This window comes from Cydia pomonella, chromosome 3, assembly GCF_033807575.1.
Source record: "Cydia pomonella isolate Wapato2018A chromosome 3, ilCydPomo1, whole genome shotgun sequence".
Taxonomy (NCBI): Eukaryota; Metazoa; Arthropoda; class Insecta; order Lepidoptera; family Tortricidae; genus Cydia; species Cydia pomonella.
The window spans coordinates 33,147,705-33,164,180 of record NC_084705.1 but is presented as its reverse complement, the minus strand read 5'-3'; the positions used below and the strand labels follow the sequence as shown (position 1 = coordinate 33,164,180).

Below are 16,476 nucleotides of genomic sequence, written 5' to 3'. Positions count from 1 at the left end.
TTACTATTAATTCTGTTTTAATTGATTATTTACATAGCAGCAGGGTTTGCTTTTATCTGCTCGGACATCCATTCTAATTTATTATTTTAACATCAGAAGTTGGGATAGTATTCAGCCTTACTTTAAAAAATGCTTATGTGATTTCAGAGAGATTTGGAAGCTGTGCAAGGCCTTCTGAAAGCGATCAAGGATGCTGTCTCCGGTGCTCTCGGAAAAGACGTGGACATTGCTTTGCCTACTTTTGACCCTGCTACAAGCGACAGTGGAGCAGAGTCCTGGTACACCTATAATGATGTAAATGTTAAAATTTAATTTTTTTATAGTAGTGTTACCTCAACATCCGAATCGCCTATATATTAAAAATAGTTTGCTGTACTATAAAACTGCACATAATGCGAAATGAATTGTCAGATTGGCCGAACGGTTTTTAGAGAGTTTAACAAACGGTAGATACCACCGTCCGAAAATCTACAGGATATACACCTTTTCATTATGGATTTTTTAATTATACAGAATTTTGAAAGATAAATTGATAAACTGTATAATCTTTTTAGTTCTGACACTTGGAGACTTTTACACCTCTAAATAATTTGAGTTTTTTTTTTTGTAATTTTTTTTAAATATTATTATTATACTTTTTTTTTGTAATTCGACGTTTTCATTTTGACGTGTAAAAGTGCCCTGGTGGCCTATTTACTGAATAAATGTTGAAGGTGCCATTGCCTAATAATGTTATGTCGGTAAATATACCTTTTATGATAGATTGGATATAATATAATTAAAAAGAAAACGCTGGTTACGCCACATACTTGATACCGATTGGTCTCACTGGCAGCGTGTGAATGTGATCGGTATGTCTAGGTATGGTTTGGCATTTTTGATGCACTATTTCGGTATCCGCTGGTCGGTCATTTACTTGGTGTCAATTGTCTCACTAGCAGCGGGTGAATGTAATTGGCATGCCGAGGTATTTGGCAATACCCACATTTTTGATACACTTAATTTGGTATCCGCTGGTCGGTCATATACTTGGTGTCAATTGTTCTCATTAGCAGCGGGTGAATGTAATTGGCATGTCTAGGTATTTGGCAATACCCACAGATTCGATGATTGAATGGTGCTAAGATGTTTATTCAAGCAGTTAATAATATTGATTATTTAATAATGTATGACATAGCATTATTGTTTATTAAGCATTGGTTTCAATCTAAAGAGTAGCGATTGAATGAGAGTAACATGTTTATTCATCCGGTCAATAATATTTAACATTGGCTTTACTTAATTAATGATGTGGTTGTCTTTCTTGAATTATGCTTTTAGTACTTCGGGAACGAAGTACACGTCAGTATGGCCGTGTTAGATTATTATTTATAAATTGTATTATGTATGAAACTGACCTGTTTCTCTGACTTCCAATGTTGATAAATATTCATTATTTAAACACTTAACTTAATATCACGCGAAGTTTACACAATTTGTGATTTATGTGGGTACGATACGAAACCACGGTTGTTTAGAGAAACATGGATAGTGGTAACTTTGAGACGGTAGTTAACCTTCTAATAAGATTCGTAAACTATTTTAAAGTGATTATTAACATTACTTATTAGTAATTATGTATAACGGAGTTTATTGAAAAGATGTTGTGATCATTTTATTCTGCATTATTCGATAAATGAGAAGATACGTTTGTGACGTCACTTCTCGAACGACAAATGGCATGATTAACCAGTTGTGAGTGGCTGGTTAGCAGTGGATATAAAAGGGCCCGACCCATTTCATTTGTATCATTTCTCATTGTGATTCTTCGTTGCGCTGCAGCACTGAGTTAATCGTCGCCACAGGAATATTGAAAGTTAAGTAAATACTATGTTGATCATTATTTTAATGTTTTTGTACTTACTTGATTAATTTGATGAATTAATTATTAAATAATATATTGGTGAATTATAAAGTATTAGTGATTGTATTTATTATAGTTGTTGACGATAAGGTGAATAAATAAGACTATTAACTTTAATAAAAAGGTTTTATTTTCAATTATATCTGTTAATTATTTTATTTATCATACTAGAAACCCAAATAGCATCTAGTGATTGATTTAGCAGTTTCAAATCATTCTGAATCTAGGTAAATAAATAACTTGATGACCAGTTATGCCAAATTTATACAGTTAACTTAGTGTTGTCAAGCAGTATTGAGAATTTAATGTAATATTTACTATTAATTCTGTTTTAATTGATTATTTACATAGCAGCAGGGTTTGCTTTTATCTGCTCGGACATCCATTTTAACTTATTATTCTAACATGTGCTTGAAATCGAAAGATTTCAATGTGTGCCAGGGTTATATCTTAAAAGATTTTATTCAGGATTAGGAAAAAAATAACACAATACATTAAAATTATCTTACTTTATTTACTTATTTTAATATACATTAAAAAAAATATGCATTTTATGAACCAAATGCATTCGTTGTAAGTTCGTTGTTACGTTAAAATTAATTTATTAGGTATTATATTTATTATTTATATTGGACGGTAATACATGCTAAACAACTTGTCCATCTTTAAATCCGTAAATTTCAAAGTTTTATAAAAATATTCATATTATGCATTAACAATAAAAAATATTCAAAACTAAACTCTTTTGGCGGACATTTTTTGTACTTTTATACGATGGACGAATTGTTGCTATTTTATAAAACTATGTACATTAATTCATTATCATATCACTACACAATATCTGTAAAACTTAATTAAAAATAATAAGTACAATAACAGAGTCTTGAGTACTAACAAAATATTACTTCATAAAAATAACATCACGTGAAACTAGATGGCGTGCCAGTCGCCAATGTCGCCATGTATTCTTCATAAATAAATTCAATCATTGCAAAATCTTTGCCAATGGAAGCTATCACCATTTTAAAAATACAATATTGTCTATTTAATGTACAATTTTAATAAAACTCACTTTCACCTACATTAAGAAAAATAATTACATATAGTTATAAAAGCGCCATCTGTCGGGCGACGCGTGAAGTTTTTAGTCTCTATTCGTAAAATAGGTGGCGCTGCGCTGCGTGATCCGTGAGGTCATATTAAATCCGGATTGCTCAAGGTAAATAGCATAGAGAAATAAAAAAAAGCATAGAGTGCCCACTCCATACAAAGATAAAAACCTATTTATAAGAAGTTTTAAGCTAGCTTTGCGAAAACTTATTTATAATAAGATTTAAGTACAGTTTAATCAAAGTTCAAACTTATTATCTTATCAATACGCTTTACCATACCTCCGAGTGAGCACTTTATGCTTAGGTACTTTTTTCTGTATAATAATAGATAGGTGAAAGATTGGTTTATCAATACTTGGGACGTTCAGATCCGAGAGCTGCTTAGTTAGTAGGAAGACTTACAGCTATAGGGCTAAGATGGTCGGTTTTTTACCATCTGTCATCATGCCTGTCACGTGTTAAGCCGGCTACTCACACACCATATTGCATCGCAGGGGCAATATTGGAATTGGACAGTTAATTGCCTCCTTAATTGTTATGTGTAAAGGCAAGCAGAGGCAATTTTTAGATTGGGTCTGCAGCAGGAGCGCAAGACCTTCCTCGCTCCCTAGTTTGTCCGCCCTGCTAGGTAGCCGCATGTGTGGTACGATTGGAGCAATTCCAGTCAGTTCATTGGTGACAACCGCGCGGAGTGCGCGTGTCACAATAGACAATAAAGAGCGTGAAGTTTGGACTCGGGTAATAGACATGTACAAAGAGTTAGTATAATGATAAGACAAATGATAAAAATGCCGGCTGGTAGTTGTCATGGTATTGGCGTAAGCCGTGATTAGAGCGCTGTGAGTAGTGCTTGCTTTCCAGATCTCTCGCTCTAGCGTGTGGGACGAGTAGCACGGGCTGGAGGGTGACTTGTGGGAGGCCACGGACGCGTCGCTTACGTAGGTGTTGTTAAACTCCGAGATAGTTGTTTGAGTTATAGGGTCTATTACAGCTGGTAGTTGTGCATGGTGTTGGCATATCCATGCTTGGAGCGTTGCGAGTAGTGTGAGTAGCTGTCCAAATCCCTTGCTCTAGCGTGTGGGACGAGTAGCACGGGCTGGAGGGTGACTTGTGGGAGGCCACGGACGCGTCGGTTACGTAGGTATTGTTAAATTCCGAGATAGTTGTTATAGGGCCTATTACAGCTGGTAGTTGTGCATGGTGTTGGCATATCATGCTTGGAGCGTTGCGAGTAGTGTGAGTAGCTGTCCACATCCCTCGCTCTAGCGTGTGGGACGAGTAGCACGGGCTGGAGGGTGACTTGTGGGAGGCCACGGACGCGTCGGTTACGTAGGTATTGTTAAATTCCGAGATAGTTGTTATAGGGCCTATTACAGCTGGTAGTTGTGCATGGTGTTGGCATATCCATGCTTGGAGCGTTGCGAGTAGTGTGAGTAGCTGTCCAAATCCCTCGCTCTAGCGTGTGGGACGAGTAACACGGGTTGTAGGGCGAGTGACTTGCGGGAGGCTACAGATGCTGCGTCCGTTACGTAGGCATTGTTGACTTCACCTGGAACAGATATTATTACGTTTAAGATAAAGAAAGAAGAGGACCACATATATGGCTTGGTTCAATACTGTCTCCAGTCTCCACTACTAGGAATTTAAATTCTACTACATAATAGAATTGAAAACGAGTGGTCAATATCACTGGCTTCCCAATTTCTAACCCTCGTTTTTAAAAAAAATGCATTTCGCCGTTTTCCACAGATTTTCGAGTGACGAAATCGAACGCTCGAAATTCAAAAATCGGCCCCCAGATCTGTGAGCCGTTTTTGTATGACGAGGCCATCGACAATTAACATACCGATAGATCGATAATTATTATTAAGATTGTCATTTATATTTAACTGACTCATAATAAAGATTTCTATTATAACAGGCCATAGATAGAAAATTGCATACTTTTTCTCTAACAAACTTCCTAACATTTGCAAATTCATAGGATTTAGGTATAACGATGCAATCGTCGCCATATTAATTTGATTTGCATAAAAACTCACTCAAAATTAGCTTAAAATCATATCAGGTGTAACATTTTAATCTGCATATTTATGTAAATTAATGAGATCGTCTGTGATTTAAGACTAATGAAGAACACATTAGCTCTATGCAAGGCCTTGAGAACCGCTTCATAATGATTATAATGAACCATTTTGTAAATGTCACAAATTCAGAATACGACCCAATTACTTTCTATGTATTTTAGTTTTAGAATTTTTAACCGACTTCAAGATTTCAAAAGGAGGAGGTTATCAATGCGGTTGTGTGTTTTTTTTAATGTTTGTTACTTCATAACTCCGTCATTTCTGAACCGATTTAAAAAAAAATACTTTTTTGATTGAAGTTGTATATATGTAGGTACTATACAGATTGGTTTAGTCTTAAATATAAGTTATGTAAACGAGGTTTTATAACGATGGTCATCATACGGGTCAAAATGGACGCCGGCGCAGTTTTGGCATACTTATATCAAAGCTGTGGGCATTTATTTTAATCGCATCAATACTTTATTTTTAGGGCTAAACTAATAGACCTACGCCAATTCTTGGTATTAGTGGCCAAGCGGACCCCAGGCTCCCATGAGCCTTGGCAAAAGTGCCCGGACAACGCAAGGAAGATGAAATGAGTATCATTAGTTCACGAAGTAAATTTTTTGTCGGGTGATTAATTGTATTATTTTTAATTCCCGATATAAAAAAATCTCGGACACCGACTTATTCCTATAAATAACAGTATAGGTGTAGTGTAGCCGTAATTGCAAAACGCTTGCAGTGTGTTGCCGTTAAGTAGTTTAGCATATTAAATAATTCATGAGACAGACGGACAGACAGCCGTTGGTGCGTGGCGTGGCCGAAGGACGGGGAACTCGTTCCAGTATGAACGTAGGCGTTGTGACAGAGCTTGGCTACCTACTACCTATTTAGTCATTTTTTGATAAGTATCTCCTTAACTTAACCAACCCAACTTGTACTGTCAGTTTTACTACGTGTTACGCTTTCGTATCAGTAATTTTGACGGTAATAGTAGATGGCGCCAGACAGTATTTTTCATACAAAGATGTCGATATTTTCATAGGACAGCAATTTTATTTTCACGATTTTGGATTTACGAATAGTGAAAGTGGTTTGGTTTGACGTATAAACCAAATATTTACTTTACGGCGTATGGCTGAATATAAAAAAAAATCAACGTGTATTCGACTCATGCTAGGTAATACGCATTTACGATCTTTCTGTCTTTGCAAATTACAAATACCTAGACCTAGACTAAAATTGCCAAATCGCATAATTTATAGCGTTCCCTTATTTAGTCATGTACAAATATAAAAACAATATCTATAAAGTACCTAATTCAGTGGTTTAAAGGTGCCTATTATGGTATACTACTGCCTAGTTCTCGCTCTCATCGCCGCCGCCGTGACAGGAATCAGGGTGGAACTGTGATCTGTGATGTAACGATGAATTCATTAAAACAATGCGCGGGCTTCATTCGTATTTCCGTTGTTAAATAGGGACTTTATAAAGGACTTCTTCTTCTTCGTCGTTCCCTCATGCATGAGGATCGTGATCAACAACTATGTCTCTCCATTTAACGCGATCAAGGGATATGTGGGCTGCCCTCTGCATGGAACCACATGCTTGTCTTATGGAATCCGACCATCTTGCAGAGGCTCTTCCTCTAGCGCGCTTGCCTTCAACTTGATCCAGTATGATGTCACGTTCGAGGCTGTGGTGTGGCGATCGCATTATGTGCCCAAAGAATCTGAGAACCATCTCCTGACAGATCGTTGAGAGTCGTTTGGTGATGTTTAGGTCTCTCAGAATGGACTCATTTGTTCTCATTGCGGTCCATGGGATTCTTAGCATCTTCCTCCAACACCACATCTCGAAAGCATCGATTTTGCTCTAGTCCAAGCTTTTGATGCACCAGGTTTCTGCACCGTACATAAAGATGGAGAATAGCAGTGCCCGCACTAATCGTACCCTGGTACCAAGGCCTATACCTCGATTTTTCCACTACTTTTTGAGGTTGGTCATAGCACTTTTAGCCATTCCAGCACGTCGGCGAATCTCTTGCGTGCAGCCACCATCATTTGTTATTAAGGATACTGTCTACTATTTATACTATTATTACAATAATTGTACGGTTATTTAACTAAAGGTATTTACTCGTGGTTCCAGCTCTCTTCGCCGCCGCCGTGACAGGAATCAGGCTGGAACTGTGATGTAACGATGAATTCATAAAAACAATGCGCGGGCTTAATTCGTCATTTCCGCTGTTAAATAAGGACTTCATGTTATGCCCATTGTTGTAGTATAGCAAAAAATAAATCCCGGATAGCTAACATAATTTCAGCTATTGGAGATCTGTAATGTTATGTTGGTGACTAGGTACAGTCGCCATCAGATATATCGGAGCGGCCAAGGTACTCAAATATTTCGGAGCAGCATTAAATTTCAATATATTAGTTACGATAGATAAGGTCTATAATATCGGACCATATAATTCGCCGTAAATTTGGGAGCAGCGACTTTTCAATTAATTCGTGACATACAATGAGACAAAGATATCGTAACAAACAGATCGTCAATGGTATCTAAGCAGTCAAGGTGATCATAAATATCGGAACATTTATGAAAAAATATACTGTAAATCCGTATGACATAGTACAGTCGCCATCAGATATATCGGAGCGGCCAAGGTGGTCACAAATATCTGAACAAAACCTCTATTGTCAAGGCGATAAAGTACATGTTCAGATATTTGTCCGCTCCGATATATTTGATGGCGACTACCTACACATTTGAATTCGTTACTACCTATATTGACTAAGTTGTCAATGTCAAGGATGATTTTGACGACTATTATGGATGAGCAAGTAAGTTTCTTAGACACATGAGATAATTTCAAGCAGCATTCTCGAAAACTGTATATTGATAGGTAAGCTAACGACACCAGTGCTCGATATTCACGCAATGATCGACACTTTCAACCTTATTTCATAAGTAATAGACGTGAACTACTGGTGTCGTTTATTGGGTATTAAGTTGTCGATCATTGGTATCACTACCTTATTCATATGAATATAAAAAGTTAATATAAATAAAAAAACTGATTTAGTAGAAAATATTTTTATTTTAAGAATCAAACACGAACAATATTTACTTATACCATTAAAATAACCTTTTAATACGTGCTTCGCTAGCCGTAAACAAAATAAAACTCTGCTTTTCTTCAGCCTGTGAAAACGTTAGTACTTCGTGTAACTTCCCGGTGGCTCGGCGTTTAATACAGCTTGCAATCGTCTTCGCATTGAGCCGACCAGATTTTCACACACGTTTCGCCCTCTAAAAGACTCCCAAACGTTAAGAGCGTGGCGTCTTAAAGCATCTTTGGTGCGACACTGGTTTCCGTCCCACTCTTGCACCATTTTACCCCATAGATTTTCTATGGGGTTGAGATCGGGGCTCTTTGCAGGCATTTTTATGCGAGTCAGCACATCTCTGTGGTCATGAATCCATCCCTGAACCAAGCGAGCATTATGCACCGAGCTGTTGTCTTGCATGAATGTTATATGCTCGTTGGGGTAAAATATTTGGGCAGTAGGCAAAAACGACTCCTCAAGTATTTCTTTGTAATCCACCGCATTCATACGACCTGTAATTTCTACCAGCTCCCCTGGGCCATCTTTACACATCCAGCCCCAAAATCCAATTGTAATACGCCCACTCTGGCGGTTAGGCACTACATTTTGCTCCAGATAACGCGTATTGTCTGGTCTCCATAAACTCATTCTGCCATTATCTGCTGAACAGAACACCTTTTTCGTCCATAAAAATGACTTTATTAAAATTATGATTCAAATACCTAGCTGCAAATTGCAACCTGTCCTCTTTGTGTCTATCAGTTAGTGCCGGTTTCCTTGCTGGCACTCTATTTTGTAAACCACCCTCTTTTAGACGCCGTCGTATGGTACTGCTCGATACTTGGTATTGGTTTGCAAACTGGGTGGTATTTATGAATCTTTCTTCACGAGCTTGATTTATAATATCCATGTCTAGACGCCGTGTCGTAGAACGTGGACGTCCAAAAGATACATGATTCGACAAAGCTCCTTCTTGCTGCCATCTCTCCAGCCATCGATACACGGTGTTTCTCTGAAATAAAATTTTAATTTATTAAATCATTATCGTAATAACCTTTGCATTTAAATTCTGTAAGTATGTATAGTAAACAATACTTACTGCAACTCCAACTTCATTAGCTACGTCTGTTATAGGCAGACCATCATTCCGCAATTGTATAATTTTCTTTTTTATTTCAATATCTACGCGATAGGGTATCATGGTCGTGGGCAAAATTGTTAAAGATTAAAATAACAATTTTCGCAGTCTACTTTCGATAAAATATTACGAGGATAACAATTGCAGGAAGTTGTCAACGTCAAGAATATAGAAAACCAAGAAAACATGAAGAAATCAAATATCGAACGCAGTTTGAAGTAGGACTACGCGAGTTAAAAGAGTTCGCACGTGAAAGATAATTACCAAGTAGGTTCTAGTACTTGATCAACAATTCAAACGTGATAGATATTAGATACCTATACTAATCATTTTAAGTGCAGTCGCCATCAGATATATCGGAGCGGCCAAGGTGGTCACAAATATCTGAACAACGCTATTCTCAAGGCGATAAAGTGCATGTTCAGATATTTTGAGTGCCTTCGCCGCTCCGATATATTTGATGGCGACTGTACAGTCGCCATCAGATACATCGGAGCGGCCAGGGTACTCAAAAATATGCGAACAAGCACTTTATCGCCTTGACAATAGAGGCGTAGGGATGTGACGACCCCATCGCCCACTGGTTTTCACCAGCGCAATCAGTCAACGCAGGGCAGCTTGGGGCGAGCTGTTGGAGAGTAGCGACTCCACGTACCTGAGTGCCCCTGGGGTGCCCTGTCGGATGGTGGGACAGGTCCCCTGCCTCTGGCTTGCCTTAGCCGGCTGTCCAGAGTGGGGTCGTTAGAGCTTTGTTCTCGAGGGTAGATGTGGAAACCTACGTGGCGAGTTGGCTATATGTTTAAAGTCCAGTGACACCTCTCTACCCCCAGCTCCCGCACCGGTGTTGCCCTTGAGCCATCTTTGATGTCGCTTTTTATGGGGGCCCATCTTGCGGAGGGCGAGTCACCGTCTGCCGGAAATAAAATTGGATACCGTTTTATTAGGCAGGCGTCCGGTTCTTCATCCAATAGCCCAGTAATCAGTCCATACTATTCACCCAATAGCCTAGTACATTTTAGACTCCATTAACTCTCAATAGTCCTTACACCATGGCGGGTGCTGTCGCTTAGTGTACCCCTCTCTTTTCATTAAATTGTCAAAAGGGCCTCTGCGCGTTGGCTTCGGCTCCGCATACGCCTCCCAAAGGTCCGGAACACCATTGTTCCGTGGTCGGGAAAGACATACACGATAATAATAATGTAAAACGTAGCCTAAGAACGAAAATGAATAAAGGAAATAATAATGTTATTTTTATCCAAAAAAAAAGCAAAACTACTTATAAGGTAGAATTCATAAATCCGCGGACTGATTTGACAGCTCTTTTCATACATTTGACAATCGCTTTGTATGCCAGGAGCTGTCAAATCAGTCCGTGGAATTATGGATTTTAACTTAGACGGGGAGCTGGCCACGTCAGATATGACACAATAATGAGAGCAACGAAACCCCTCTAGTTAGTTTGCAATACTATGCTTATTTCTAGATCCGGACATCTGGCAGCTGTAAAGTGGTGGAGGTAAAAGAAAGCAAATAACTTGAAGAAAATAAATTCTAGAGTTCTGGTTTTGATCCAATATTATGAAAAATTATGTAATTAATTAGATTATACATATAATATCTAAAGGTTTCGATTGGCGGAAGTAGTGCCAAATGATGTATAATGTAATTTTTGGTTACTCGCCTACTGTTCTTGTTTGCGCAATAATACACAATGTTTTTTGTTCTAATGTTAAAATATAGGCCCTGTTCTCTATAAATGACACAACTTTAGCAGTTTTTACCTATTGCGTCATTACTTTTTTTCAACTTAAAAACTTTGTTGGTCTGTCACTCTGATCTCCACCCATTAAAAGCTGCCAGATGCCCGGATCTAGCAATAAGGATGGTTATGCAATCTAACTGGACTGATTACAAACCTCTCATTATTGTGTCACATCTGACGTGGCCAGCTCTTAGACCATTACTTACATCAGATCTGAACCCATGACTTTGTGCTTTAACTTTTTCGACGCCATGTCAAACGCAAAACCTACCACTCAGATGCCACGACATCTAAATGTCAAAAATGAAGTTAAACTTTATGCGTGTGCATGTAGGACTATTTTGCTCTGTGGTGGGTGACCGATATATCGGTCTTTGGCGTTGGACCTGTGGTGCCGATATATACGTCTTTGGCGTGGAAAAGGTTAATAGTCAAGGGACTATCAATTACGCCATTAAGCATCTGACATCTGACATAATTTGACGAAATTAAGCTACTCATTCTACGCCCGCCAATTTTGACATTGCGTCGAAACAACGATTTTGTAGGCATTTAGTTTTGTAAAAAAATTGTCTAATTCGAAAAAGACGGAAACATAGGTATTTTGTCACGATGACAAGTCCACACTCTTTTCGGTGAATGTCACAACAAACAATTTCGTTCTAAATTTAAAGTATTGATAACATAGTATTAATGCCTGTCTGAAACCTTATTTTCATGGGTCCAATCTTAACTACTTTAAGTTGTATTACACAAACTTAAGGTACATTTTCTATAAATGTTCCGATCTTTATGATCACCTTGACTGCTTAGATACCATTGACGATCTGTTTGTTACGATATCTTTATCTTATTGTATGTCACGAATTAATTGAAAAGTCGCTGCTCCCAAATTTATGGCGAATTATATGGTCCGATATTATAGACCTTATCTATCGTAACTAATATATTGAAATTTAATGCTGCTCCGAAATATTTGAGTACCTTGGCCGCTACCATATATCTGATGGCGACTGTACGTATTTTATTATGTAATATATTAATGACATTATTGCCTGTGCCTATCCCCGCCCGGCACAAGCACGAATAACGCACGATATACCCCGCATCCATCATAACTAACACGTTACAGTTTGGTGCCGTCTGCCCACGATCACTGCCTACTCTGTGTCGAAAGTAATTCCAACACGATTCAGGTTTACGACTTTGATCTAGTCTTTCAACGCGAGTTGCAGCCTACTTACTCTAAATACTAATGCAACGAACACGCCATTAGCATCATACGTCTCTCTTGCAAAGTATTATATACAAACGGTGTTAATGTTTTATACTGCACCTTATCCCATTGTAATACTGCACCTTATAACAAATATCCGTCTTATCGCACGAATAAATGCCCTTACCGGGATTCGAACCTAGAACCATCGGTTTCATAGGCAGGCTCATTACCCACTAGGCCAGACCGGTCGTCAAATATGAATATAATGAAACAGACAGAAGGACACGCATGCGGAGCCGTGGACACAGTTATTTATCATCGTAAGCTAGTCAGTACACGGGTACAGGCCGTCTGTCTGTCCGTGGCCACGTAAACTCGGCGAGATGACGCAGTTCTATGCATATTTTTGTCGTAAACTTTATAATTTGGCAAAGAGTCCCGAGTTAGCCGATGGACGCGAATAGAACAATCCAAGCTGCTGACTCACACGCTAAATGGGTTCTTATTTGTACTTTAAGAGCAATTCCTAGCTGAGCAACTTTTCAAATCTCGAATTTTTGAAGCTATGTTTCTGTCGCGCTGCGGTGGGCGGGAGCGGGAGCTATCTAAGTGTGAGTGCGCGCACACAGATGCGAGACGCGAGCGCCCGCTCATTGCGCGCCGTTCCGTTGACATTGCGCATTTGCGAATTCATCCTGCGCTGCCCGACACAAGTTGTTTTTGATGTTATCACATAATATTGTTTTTAATTATTATTTTAACGACCAGTTTGGCCTAGTGGGTAGTGACCCTGCCTACGAAGCTGATGGTCCCGGGTTCAAATCCTGGTAAGGGCATATATTCGTGTGATGGGCATGAATATTTGTTCCCGAGTCATGGGTGTTTTCTGTGTATTTAAGTATTTATAAATATTTATATATTATATATATCGTTGTCTAAGTACCCTCAACACAAGCCTTATTGAGCTTACTGTGGTACTTGTCAATTTGAGTAATAATGTCCTATAATATTTATTTATATTGATTATTTATTTATTATATTATACTGTATCTAGTAATTAATTCAGATAAAGACTACGAAAAAAGAATGAGGTCCTTGCTTCGGTCGTCGTACCTATCCGTGACAATAAGTTGGGTGTGATCATGGTGTGTTGTGAAATTTTGTAAGTAGGTATGGTTAACCTACAATCTAAATAGTAGTAGTAGTACGATGGGGCTAAACTTGTGCCGTCTTATTGAAGAACGTATCGCAATGACAATCTGGGTAAGGTATGTTGGGATAATGCCGGACAATTTTGGGACCAATTGAGAGAACTCGCGATTTTTTTTTTCTAGATCGTGTCAGATTCTTGAAGTACCTGAACCGTAGATTCAGCCTGAATTTTGGTAATCTTCAATATATAAAGGTTTTAGTTTTGTACACGTGTAAAGATGAAACATACTTTTTTTAGGGTAACGAGTGTTTTGCCATCAAGGGATAACATCGGATGGTGAATAAAAGTTGGTTTAAATGGAAAGAGAATAAGGTATCACAAAGAAATAGGTCCGGAGTTTAGCCTTCTCCTACGTATATAAATTGCAGCCAACAATACAAATTTAAAAGTTGTCAGCGAATGTTCTATTTTTCGTATTTTTGTATCCGATCTTAACCCTGATACAAACATTTGGTAAAATTGTGGCTCTCAAACTTTGATACTTATGTCATAAGGCAATTTGATAAGTAAACAATGTGCTAACAATTGCGATTTTGACGGTAAAATATTGCAATTATATATATAGTTGATATACAATCTTTTTTTGGATAAAATGTAAGGATCGTATGCAAAGAGTAAAGTAATAGAATAAAATATATAGGAAAAGAGAGCCCTCTTGAAGCATTTTAAGGAAACTAATTTCGAAGTGCTATCTCTATTTTGTATCCGAAACTAACTATATATGTGTGCGTTCACATCTACGTATGCATCCGTATGTATAGGTACTTTCGTACTACATAATATTAGGTCTACTTCGGCGGTATACATGTTAGTTTTTTGTTTGATTTCTTGTAACTTTCATAGTTTTTCTGTTTACAAGATATTAAACAAAATACTAACTTGTAAGCCACCCAAGTAGACCTAATGTTATGTAGAAAGGTTTTAAAAAGAATGGAATAAAAAATGGAATAAAGAAAACAATACAAAAGAAAACAGAAACATAAGCACGGGTAAACAACATGCGGTCTAATCGCTAATACGCAATCTCCAGGCAACCTTTGGGCAGCGGAAATTAAAAAAATGACATTGTCAGTAAGTAGGTGTACATACACATACATACAAAATAGACTACCTAAATCTTTTCCTTTTGATTTACCGTCGCGTTGGTACTGGATAATAATAAGGGTACGAAAGTGTGATCAAGAAAACAATAAATGTGATAATTAAGTAGGTAAATTGAAGAAAATTTAAAATTTGACCTACACTGCTGTTTTTTAAATGGGTAAAGATCGTATTGTTTCTTTCCGATCTTTACCTGGAAGGGTCAAAATTTTGATTGTTTTATAAATAAACATCTAAAACGAAATTATACATTAACACAATTACAAAAACAAACACATTTTCATCACAATACACAAAATAAATTACAGGGCCTGGACCCGGGTATGTCCTTAAACTACGTCAAAAAGAGAGAGGTATGGGCACTGTGAATGTCATCTCGCCTTGTGTGGTAGGGCACAGCACAGCGGATGTCATTCCAGATCTAGAGCAGAGCCCAACTGGGGAAGTACCTCCACCTTACAGAAAACCGCAGCCAAATAACACTAGACCCTACTCATAGTGTTGTGTTCCTGCCGGTGAGTAAGGTTGCCAGAGCTCAACGAGGGGCGGGGGGTTAGGGTCGGCAACGCGCATGTAACTTCTCTGGAGTTGCAGGCGTACATTGGCTACGGATACTGCTTACCATCAGGCGGGCCGTATGCTTGTTTGCCACCAACGTAGTATAAAAAAAAGGGCGAAGATCGGATACACGAAATTTACCTTGCTCTATGTGATTGCGCATAGCATAAGCCCGATATCCCTGAGTGGCGCTGGGACACTGGCAGTCGAGGCAATGAAATGGCATCTTACACAATGTTGCCAACATTAAAAAAGAAAGCCAAATTAGGGAGAAATGAATTTGCTACGTTCTTCACCCACATCCGGTATTATCCCAACATACCTTAATCGTTGAACCGCCGCATTTCAAAATGGCCCTTATTTTGATATCGGCTAGCCGTAATGTAAATTTGCTATCTAGTGGTTTACTTGTGACGCACAAGTGTGAGCAATGCAAGACAATCAAATTGTTAATGGGTATTTATGATGTTTTAATCAAAATAAGCAGGTTGTACCTATTATCCTACTTAGCTTTGTTTACAGGCCTTTAATAGTAAACATAACTAAACATAAGCACTACATGACCTGCAATGTAAAAAAATACAAAAAAAACGGTTTGAAGTGACAGACCATTACGGGTACATTTTAGAATAGAATAGAATATAAATCTTTATTACGAAACCATGGTACATAATAGTTGTTACATTAAAGAGTGTGAAAACACATGGCACCCTTTTTTTAGAACTACGTGGTATTTTGGTTATATTACGGCGATCGACTGTTGGTTGTTGGTGTATTTTTTCTCATTTTAACCATTAACATGTTATGCCCATCACTATTCCTTCTGTGTACGTATATTTAGAAACTGCCTCCGCCTCTAATTCGTGCGATAAGGACAACTGCAGCTCGGACTAAAATTCACATGCAAAAAACTCAAAAATCGAGGTTTCGCTCTCGACTGTTTCCTCCTCCAAAACGCAATCAATCTTTATGAAATTTTGGAAACTGCAAGAGGAAGAAATAATCTATGCCGCTATGTTTTGATTTTTTGGATATTTTTTGTCATATTTGTATACTGTGCCTTTTTTTACAGCCAATTCAATTGAGCCGTTTTTGCGATTTTCGAGGCGCTGTATCTTTCTTCAAAATAAAATAATCCAAAAAAGCAAAACATAGCGGCACAGATATTGATGATATTGATCTTATTTGAAAAAATCACTGCTCTAGGTTGAAAATCCAGGGAGGAATCAGTCGAGAGCGTTTGTATGGAAAAATCGCAACTAGGAATTCCTCTGGTCCTGTC

General features: G+C 38.1%; 1 protein-coding gene across 1 annotated transcript in view; it reads right to left on the bottom strand.

The window, feature by feature from the left end:
* Window positions 1-2,397: 2,397 nt before the first annotated feature.
* LOC133516594 (LHFPL tetraspan subfamily member 3 protein) overlaps window positions 2,398-16,476 on the bottom strand; it is a 44,247-nt gene continuing 30,168 nt past the window's right edge. The window contains exon 4 of the mRNA XM_061849601.1: window positions 2,398-4,564. Coding sequence (XP_061705585.1) covers window positions 4,386-4,564 — 179 coding nt within the window. The 3' untranslated portion in view covers window positions 2,398-4,385. The remainder of the gene's footprint in view (window positions 4,565-16,476) is intronic.